This window comes from Miscanthus floridulus, chromosome 4, assembly GCF_019320115.1.
Source record: "Miscanthus floridulus cultivar M001 chromosome 4, ASM1932011v1, whole genome shotgun sequence".
In the NCBI taxonomy this organism is placed as follows: Eukaryota; Viridiplantae; Streptophyta; class Magnoliopsida; order Poales; family Poaceae; genus Miscanthus; species Miscanthus floridulus.
The window spans coordinates 22,904,070-22,914,699 of record NC_089583.1 but is presented as its reverse complement, the minus strand read 5'-3'; the positions used below and the strand labels follow the sequence as shown (position 1 = coordinate 22,914,699).

At 43.1% G+C, this 10,630-nt stretch overlaps 2 protein-coding genes across 2 annotated transcripts; both read left to right on the top strand.

Annotated features, from left to right (window-relative positions):
* The first annotated feature begins 7,733 nt into the window (after window positions 1-7,733).
* On the top strand, window positions 7,734-8,378 carry LOC136551147 (uncharacterized). The gene has a single exon (XM_066542731.1). It carries the CDS (start codon window positions 7,816-7,818, stop codon window positions 8,185-8,187), a length of 372 nt encoding a protein of 123 aa, XP_066398828.1. The 5' UTR covers window positions 7,734-7,815; the 3' UTR covers window positions 8,188-8,378.
* A 730-nt stretch (window positions 8,379-9,108) lies between these two features.
* Window positions 9,109-10,132, top strand: LOC136548233 (uncharacterized). Its single transcript, XM_066539837.1, has 2 exons — window positions 9,109-9,396; window positions 10,049-10,132. Exons 1-2 carry the CDS (start codon window positions 9,109-9,111, stop codon window positions 10,130-10,132), a joined length of 372 nt encoding a protein of 123 aa, XP_066395934.1.
* The last annotated feature ends 498 nt before the right edge of the window (window positions 10,133-10,630 follow it).

Here is a 10,630-nt window from a genome sequence, read left to right as displayed (position 1 = left end):
CGCATCCCGCCGTCTCCTTCCTCTCCAATGAGGGGGAGACTCCATCGGTGGTGAGGCAACCTTAGGATTAGCACCAAGCTAACCCCCCTACCAAACTCTCTTCCTTTACACTCTGTTGTAACCCCCTAGATTTTGGGTGCTCTTGAGTATAAGGATCATTAGCTGCTGAATGTAGGGACTGAATTGTCCCAAACTAGGATAAATTGTTGTGTCTTCTCTGCATGATTCTTGTGTTTCTGAGTCCACCCGAGCCACCGAAGACACCGTACTCTAACACCAACTCGAACAACATGCTTGCCATGGTTTCGACCCCACAACACCAACATTCATATAAAACTTACTCAAATGAAAACCAAACCTAGTAATAGGGGATTAAACTAATGAATTCCATAGGTTTTGGTGAGTTATGAATTTGTAGGACACATACATGGAATACATATGAAAAATAGTCAAAATGCGCAAACAAAAAAAGCGTAACGCAGATCCACTCAAGCAAATAGAAGGAACTCCCACTTACATTGTAAACTTGGCCCCAAACCCACCAAGGAGGAGTGCAGACCCAACATGCAACCGCCATGCTCAAGGCGGCCTCACCCTTAGCCCCTCCAACTGCCTCTAGCCACCACATGTCGCCTCCTAGTGCCTCCCCCATGTTGGTTGCATGCGGATCCCCCATATATTTCCTCTCCAACCGACCATTCCACACTATAAATAGATGGGAGAGTCCTCCTCATTCGATCATCAACGCAAGAGATAACACAATGTAACAAGAAGAGAAGAGCTACATTCATATTTATAGTTTTAGCTATTCTTAGTGTAGGGAGTGAGTAAGAGTGAGAGGAGTACCAGAGATGTCACCTCCCTCTCTAGTTGTACCTCGACAGACCTTGTGCTGCTTGGTGTATAAGGTTTGTGTTCTTCTATGGTGGTGAGTTCTCAATTTAAGTTAGTTTCATTTACTATTTACTTGCGGGTTTGTCATTTGTCCTTGTGACAAATACTCTAGTAGAGGGCCTGATAAAGACGAAAACCCTGATAGACACTAGAGTAGTAGTCGATAGTGTATACGTGGTGTCTAGGCTAGAGGCTACCTTCATTTGCCTCGTACTCCATGGTTGAGGGGTAGGCGTCAGGTGGTGACAGCCATGTCCATCCCTCATAAACCCCCATGTCTGGGTATGGCGTAAAGCCATAGGCCAGGCTCGCCTGACTGGCCAGATGTGCTCCGGTGCCCAAAGCAAGTCTATAGTGGCAAAGCTATCTTAACTTAGGATCTCTATCCTTAGAAAACCTCACTGCCTGACCTATCTTTCTTATTGTTATCCTAGGTGAACTAGTTAAAATACTTTTACACATCTGTTCCTCGTGGAAATATGATACCCTGAATACTTCCGGGTGAAATGCTACAACAGTAATTCCATATGCTTGCGGATTATTTCTGTATGTGTTAAGAAATACCAACAAGCATTTCTAACGCTGTTGCCAGGGAACGGTTGTTGTTTTATCTTCGAACCTAGTTCACCCGTGTATCCTTGTGTTTTACCTTTCAAAAAAAATATTCCTTTTTTCATCATGAAGCCCTTCAACTCAAAATCTCTTTGCTCCTGAGGACGAGTTTTTAAAAGCCATCACCATCGAAGCCAATCATAGCTTCTAGCTATGAACTCCGTCCTGGCTTTATAGTCATTGTTTGGGAACAAACCTTCTCAGGTTAAGTTTACGAAAACTCATACCATCATCTATGGGAGTCTAAGCATTCTCAACTTCCACTAGCTTGAGAAAGAAATCATAGGTGCAGCCCAGGCTAGATTTTCAATCTTAGCACACTCTGGCCCAGCCTTGTCTATACTAGACCATGTGTTGTTACAACACTTTTGGTTAGGTTTTAGCAAGGAATCTGTCCTATAGCTTGATATCGCTACCGGAGGGTCCTTTAACCACAAAACCATAGCGGAAGGAGAAGCTCTTTTAGACCGCATTCTAGAGAACACTCCACCCCTAGAACCCCTCCAAGTAGAACTGAATCAAGCTATGAGGAAGTCTCTTTGGCCGAGTCCAAATACATAACTCCCATTCAGAGAACCTCACCCAAACCGGAAACTTCGGAGGAAGGTTTTCAACCTTCGAACTTTCCATTTTTGAGGACGAACTTTTCTGAATATCTTGGAAATACCTCAAATCAATGAACAAAACCGAGGTTCATTCTGACTTCCACATCTAGCCTCGATTTTGATCTTCTCATAGGCTACCCTTAAAAAAACTTTTTCAAGAAAAACCATCCTATGGGAGCCTTGATGAAGAGGTTGGGAAAACTACTTTTGCCACACCTATGTCTTGCCCCAAAATCCAATGGCGAAGCATCATCCCTACCATGACCCATTCGAGGAGGTGAAATTCATATCCCTGTTCGTTTCACCTAAGCTTGCTTGTGAAATAGAATGATCATCACCACCCTTACTCGAACAAAAACCATGTCCCTCTGGCCATCAAAACATTGTTCTCAATAATGGCCGAGATTCAACGTTGATCTTGCACAATATTCTTTAAAAAAGGGAATACTTTTTGTGCCATGGACACCTTGCTTAGCGCCACATGCTTTTACGAGGACCACAATCATCTCTTGCTCCTCGTTTGCTAGCTTTTTGGGAGGATGGTTGTGGATGCTTTCGTTTATTGCAAATCTCGTAGTAGTATTGTGGCACTAACCTTGTAGCTTGGACATTAATGCTAAATGTTTGGTGGTGAAGCTGGGAGCTAGACCACCATTGATAGCTGCAAGATGAAGTTCCCGCTGTCAAGCTTATGACCATAAACTAAGCACTACCAGGAGATACCCCGGATTATCATAAAAATATATATAAGATAATATCCATAAAACACACACACAATCTTTCCTTTTTCAATAAAAGCAAGAACATGTTGTCAAGTTAGTATGCACCTTCGGGTATTCTTGGTTGCTAACCATTTCAGGATAAGACCAAGAAGAACAAGGGTGCGTACCATGCTAGAGAACATGGGAGCTGCATCAACCATACACCTCGATGCCCTTTGGTGATGGAACACATTCAAGAGGAGGCTCTGACTCTGCACACTTGACTTTTACACAAAAAGTCCAAATGTGGGAGAGGATGGTGAAAGTCTCACCACAAGTTCCATACACACCAAAGGCCACTTAATTAAAAAGAAAAAATGATGTCAGCTCCGCCTTGCTAAAAAAAGAGAGCTAAAAAAAGAGAGAAAAATATACATGAAAAAGAGAAAAAAATGATATGTATATATATATAAAAGAGAGACAGAAAAAAGAGAAAAAGAGAAAAGGAGCCGCAAGAAGGGTGCTCCCCGAGAGACAGAAAAAAGAGAAAAAGAGAAAAGGAGCCGCAAGAAGGGTGCTCCCCTTCTATACCTTTGCTGCTAATCACCAAAGCCCATGGTCTATATACACTATTTGTGTGTGTAGCCTAGCCTTGTTGATCGCCTGAGTAGGACTATATGTAATCAAGCCACCATGCAGCAGGCTCAAAGCTTGAGCTACATATGCTGCTGGTAAATATACTTAGGCATACAAAGGTAATTCAATGTTCACCAACATCGTTACTCATGTTTGTCTTCTTGAAAATATAAACGTGCTCATTCATGCTTTGCTTGTTTATATCGTATGCTCTGGTTTGGGTGTATTTTATATAGATATACCCATAGGCCTTTTGAATTAAGCATGGTGCTTAGGTCAAAACAACCTTCTTTAATCAAAATTTGACATGGTGTTAAAATTTGGTTAATGACCTTTAGAGTATTATTTTCATAAACAATGGAAGTACTCTAATAAGGACATAAACCAAGGCTAGGAAAACATTGCAACCTTACTTTAGCCTTGCTTGAGTTAAACTGAAAAAAATAATAAAAAAAGTTAGGTGAACAAGTTTTTAATAATAATAAAATAAAATAAATAAAATAATCATAATCATAATAATGACAATAATAATAAGATTTAGGCTCCCCGGTGTTCAAGCCGGTAGAGCCCTTGCTTATTCCATTTTCTTTTCTTTTAATAAATGCGGGTACAAAAAAACAAGTTCCAAACTCGGTTTGTGCACTCTCACTCCCTACATTTAAATAAAGATTAAAATTGAACAAATTAAAAGTGCAAAATAAATGAAGATCAATCTCCATGCTATCCTTTGATAAAAGTTTACATACTTTTTATACCTCACCAATATTCCTATATATGTGAACAACTTGTTACGGGGACCCTATTTCATCTAAGTAATTGGATTTTGCGATATAGTAGGATGGAAATGAAACTTGCTGTCTCATGCAAAGAACTTGGAATTTTTTTAAATCAAAATTCAAAATAGAATGCTCCTCGATGATGTTAATGTCCTACCAAAGCCATATGACTTATTACAATGCAAAAGAAAAAAAAACTTAGTCATATGCTGCTTGTTATCACGTTAAGTTTTGTCAAATTGTTGTGACCCTTGTTGAGATTCTCGTCATGCACCCATGATCAAGATTTATGTACACCCACATATAAAATGTCAACTCTTACACTGAGAGTTACACAAAAACACGCCTTTTCCATCCACTAAATAAAAATACTCCATTCATATGACATGAGTTATCTCTCTCAAAAGTTTTCATGTGCCAAAAGAAAGTATGGACTATGCTAAAAAAGGGAGAAAAGAGAAAAATACCCATGCTAAAAGAGCATAAAAATGCCAAAGAGCATGAATAATCCCATGCTAAAAAGCATGAAGAAGAAAAAAGAGAGAATGATAGCCCATACTTTCAAATAAAAGGCAACCATCAAAAGAGAGAGAGCCATACACAAAGGAGTTTAGAATCTTAGGAATTTTTTTATTACCACACACTTGCACAATCTTGATCAAAGTGTATGACTTGCATCTCCTTTGATCTAGTTTTTGACTTAGCAATATTATGTGATGCAAGTATGCCTCTCTTCCATACCTACCCAAAACTCCACAAAAAGCCTTTAGAGGTAGGATGAAAAGAAGGCAAATATCAAAAGCCTTTGGTGAGGACTATATACATTGAGCGATCGAGTGAATCATTTTGAGGAGCAAAGCTAAACTTTATATTTTCAAAAACAAACAAAACCCAAGTTTCTAAGCAAGAGTAGAGTAAGAACATTTGAATCCTTGTTGTTCCATTATCCAATCACCCAAGATGTTTCGGTAGACACTCTGAAGTTCACATGTTAAGGTGAAACATGGAATAACTTGTATGCAGATCAGAAATCAAGGAGATGCACCACCTTAGTCCTTAAACTTTACTCGAGGACGAGCAAAGGGCTAAGTGTGGGGGAGCTTGTTGGCGGTTCTTAACTCACAATTTTAACCGCCAACGTTCATATAAAACTTACTTAAATGGAAACCAAACCTAGTAATAGGGCTTTAAAGTAATGAATTCCATAGGTTTTGGTGATTTATGCATTTGCAGGACACATACATGGAATACATATGAAAAACAATCAAAATACGCAAATAGAGAAAGCGTAACGCAGATCCACTCAAGCAAATAGAAGGAAGGCCCACTTACCTTGCAAACCTAGGCCCCAAACCCACCGAGGAGGAGTCTAGGCCCAAAATGCAACTGCCATGGGCAAGGCGGTCGCGGGGAGGTGGCACCTGGGTGCGGGCGCACTAGGGGTGTAGTTGCAACCCTAGCCCCTCCAACCGCCTCCAGCCACCACGTGTCGCCTCCTGGTGCCTCCCCCACGTCGGTTGCATGCAGATCCCTCAAATATTCCCTCTCCAACCGAGCATTCTACACTATAAATAGATGGGAGAGGTAAATAGATGGGATAGGCCTCCTCATTCGATCATCAACGCAAGAGACAACACAATGTAACAAGAAGAGAAGAGCTGCACTCCTATTTATAGTTTTAGCTATTCTTAGTGTAGGGAGTGAGTGAGTAAGAGTGAGAGGAGTACCAGAGATGTCGGCACCCTCTCTACTTGTACCTCAACGAACCTTGTGCTACTTGGTGTATAAGGTTCGTGTTTTTTTATGGTGGTGAGTTCCCAATTTAAGTTAGTTTCATTTATTATTTACTTATGAGTTTGCCATTCGTCCTTGTGATGAATACTCTAGTGAGGGTCCGGATAAGGATGGATAACCCTGGTCGACACTAGAGTAGTAGTCGATAGCGTAGACATGGTGTCTAGGCTAGAGGTTACCTTCGTTTGCCTCGTACTCCGTGGTAGAGGGGTAGGCGACAGGTGGTGACAGCCCTATCCATTCCTTGTAATCCCCCACGTCCGGGTATGGCGTAGAGCCGTAGACCGGGATCGCCTAGCAGACCGGGTGTGCTCCGGTGCCCGAAGCAAGTTTATAGTGGCAAAGCTATCTTAACTTAGGATCTATATCCTTAGAAAACCTCACTATCCGAGCTATCTTTCTTCTTGTTATCCTAGGTGAACTAGTTAAAAGACTTTTTCACATCTGTTCCTCGTGGAAATACGATACCCTGAATACTTTCAGGTGGAATGCTACAATGGTAATTCTGTACGCTTGCGGATTATTTCTGTATGCGTTAAGAAATACCAACACCGCACGTGGGGGCACTCATTTTCTGATACGGGGGTGCGCTAGTTTTATTGTATCGGATAGGTGCACTTATTTTCGTTGTTTTGTTAGATGAGATTGGACGACTCTTGTTATCTCAAATGGATGGTCCCCGAGGTGTGTCTGGATGCCTGCTCGCGCCAGACGTCCGGGCGCTAGTTGGGTCGATAAATTTTACCTAAAAATTGTAGAACTTGTCAAGATATTCAACTCAACTTTGTAGTTCACAACATTTTCTTTTAAAATCATCTTGGCACCGAAATAATAGATACAATGTACAAATACAAACATAAAGATTTGATCCGTTATTTTAGCACTAAGATGGCTTCAAATGAAAAATGTTGTGAGCTACAAAGATGTAGATTTCCTTGAACAGTACAAATTTCATATAAAATATGAGGCTATATGCAAAAGGTTATGATATTTTAGATATACTATTTAGATAGGATAGTGAATAAATTGATTTTGATTTATGAATTCACTAATATAACATATAATATTTAAAAATAGAAATTTTTCATATGAGCATAGACGGAAACAAAATTTATATAGAAATATAGAAATTATAGACCTCGTCGAGGTCTAAAATTTTAGAAATTATAGCTCATGACATTTAAAAAAAAGATTTGACCAAGGGGAGGGACGTCCCTCTAATTTTCATCTTAAGAAGTTGGTGCCGTGACTCGAACCCGAGCTGACTCAACCAACCGCTTCTTTGGCGTGTTGTGCTGACCAGTTGCACCGTGAGAGTGTTGGCAGCTCATGACATTTTCATTAGAACATTGTCGCATGGGCAGCTACATGACCGCCCTTCTATAGTCTAACGCCAACTGTTGCACTTACTGCATTTTTCTCTTACATATAAAAAACTACTTAAACTGCAAAATTACAAGTAGTATCTTTAACTGAATTGAACAATCTCAAAGATGAACATGCTTGCGGCCGCGGACAGAAATCCAAATATTGGGTTGTTGGCAGCATTGGCTGTCAAAAAATGTCAATATTGAATGGACTGTGCTGTGGTGCACCATAGCGTTCGTTAAGATCACATCATACTGAGCTGTAGTGCTGAACTGTGCACTGGTGTGTGGATAAGCCGCTTGTGGACGCCACGAGCTTCCGGTTCCGGGCCAAATACAAGAGCCGCCGGGAAGCCTGAAAAAACCACAAGAAAACTTGGCCCACGCAGCGCGCAGCCACACACACGTACACCACCCGGCACCCGCAGCCATGGCATCAGTAGGCTTCGGCACGGTCGCGCCGACCGTGGCATCGCCGGCGGCCCGGACGACGAGTCCGGCCGGCCGCCGCGCACGGCACTCCACGGCGCACGTCCCTGCCGCGACCAAGGTCGTCACAGCGGCGTCGGCGGCGAAGCAGCAAGAGGAGAAGGGCCTGTTCGACACCATCTTCAGCGCGCTGTACAAGGAGGAGCAGCTGCTGGAGACGGACCCCATCCTAAACAAGGTGGCGGGCAAGGCCGCCGCCCCGGCGCCGAAGAAAGCCGCCACCGCCGCCGCCGCTCCGGAAGAGAGCGGCGGCAACGGCGGGTTCAGCCTCGGCGGGTTCTTCTCCTCCAAGCCCAAGACCAAGAAAGGGTGAACGTTATTAGCTAGTACTACAACTCGAATTGTTTTATGCTGCTCCTGCTTGCTGCTTGCTTGTGTAATTGTAATCCTCGGATCGGAGGGAGGCAGGGAGCCGGCGGCCTTGTGCAGCTTATTCTCAGCCGCCTCCAATCCATTGTAAAGTACTCTGCTTATAACATTGATTCAGAAGAGCCACATCGATCACCAAGCATCCAAATCAGAGCACCATATCCATATCCAACGAAACTGGAGCAACAACCACCTCACGGCAGCACCAGCCACCAGTCGAGTGGTATAATTTTCACCCGCAGGTTCGCTGCTGACTTTTGGTCACTAATAAAATCTTCGATTATGTGATCTGGGACAAGGGTGCTGCTTAAGCAAAGCAACATAGGCATATGCATGCCACCACATCCATTCTTGGCATTTTGGACATCAATATAGTATCTACTACCGCGCGTTTTTTTAACGCTACTTCATTTCTAAGCATTATTTTATTGAAATTAAATAATGATAAAATATATTGTATTAGCTTAAAAGTTTTTATTTTTCATTACAGCTCTAGAGATTCTAGCATATGCCCATACCATTTACCTCTGACAATTCAAAAATATTTTCCTCTAGTCAGAATTTCTAAAGTTCGATGGCACATTGGCAAGTTGATATGCTGTCGTCACTGCTTGCACCACCATACCATCACTGCTTGAGGGAAATTAAAGATGGAGACATGCTCGTACGTCCGCATCTAAAACATGTCAATTAGTTCTATGCACAAACGGAATCTTGTCTTCTCTCTGTCAGTGCTTCGATTTCTACGACAGCTCTCTTCAAAACATTGGACTATATATGCCTCGGGTCGGGAATCATAACGAAAACATTCAGACAGGCTCATTTCTGTTGTTAGTTCCAGGGTGAGGACCTGAGGTTTTCAACCATGGCCATGTTCTCGTCTTCAATTTTGAGTGAACTTACCAGTAGATCCATATCGTTCCTGATCGACAAATGCTTGAGGCAGACCTCGCCGCCAACAGTAGAGGAGACGCTGAGCAACCTACAGCGGCTTCTCTTCCGGGTTCAGGTCATCGTCGAGGAGGCCGATGAGCGGCACATCAGCAACCATGCCATGCTGCGGCAACTGAGCCAGATAAGGAAGGAGATGTACAGAGGGTATCACTCGCTTGACACATTCAGATGCCGAGGAGCCCATGAGGAGGAGAACAGAGTGAGCCGATCTTTCACCCCATCCATTTTCAGTCCTGCCAAACGCATCCGTTTCAGCAGCGATGGCAGCTCAAGCGAACAAGAGCAGGTCAAACAAGTTCTTGGCTGCCTAGAGGGCGCCATTAGAGAGACGAGTGAGCAGTTTTGATGTGCCGCAGAATGGCGTGGTTACTGATGGATGAGGAGAAGCCGCTGTAGGTTGCTCAGCGTCTCCTCTACTGTCGGCGGCGAGGCCAGCTGCCTAGAGCATTTGTCCATCAGGAACGATATGGATCTACTGGTAAATTCACTCAAAACTGAAGACAAGAACATGGCCATGTTGAAAACCGCACCTCCTCACCCTGGAACTAACGATAGACATGAGCTTGTCTCTGAATATGTTCATGAGGGTCCAGTGTTTTGAAGAGAGCTGTCGTGGAAAACGAAGTACTGGCAGAGATAAGACAAGGTCGTTCGTGCATTGAATTAATCGACATGTTTTAGATGCGGACGGGGCATGACGTGTCGATTTGGTAGTTTTCTGATAATGGTGTTGGGTTATGTCGTCAGAAGGGGCCTGGGAGGAGGAGAAATCAAGAGACAGAGCTGTAGCAAGGACGATGAGATTCACGAGTTCAGATATCTGTTACAATTTGTCTTCCTCTCTCTCACAGCTAGCCTACACTACACGTGCATACAGGTGCTTGGATCAGTTCCACTCGGGCCAGGAGATGTGGATGTTGGGCTTCGTGGTCTGAACACTCCGACGTGGCCGGCTTGCTTCTGGTTCATTTGCCGGATACCCAACAGCCACTGCTACAGAAATAATTTATTATAACATCACAATTTTTTCGGCCGACGCTCGGATTCTACTAAGCCAGCCGCCCTTACAAATGGCGGCTGCCATTGATCCATTTGTAGGGTGGTCGGTGAGTCCAGCCTTCTTATTCCTCTTCGGATTTTGGGCTACCTCCCAAAAATTGTTCTTTTAAGGCTTTGTTTGGCTACACACAAATCAATCACAATCCACAAATTCTATCTCAATCCCTCCCAAACCACGTGGATTGAGGTGGATTTGTCTTCAGCCAGACAAGCCCTAAGGTGGAATGGTTTTCATTTCAATTCTTTTGGTAAAGGAGGTTGTAGAAGGTTTCGGTTCAGGCGATGCGTTGGTCATTGATCTACTTGATTTTCCGTGCTCCGCCAGGCTCTCTCTCTCTAGTATCTCATCTGTTTGGCTTGTAACTGTCGCCTGA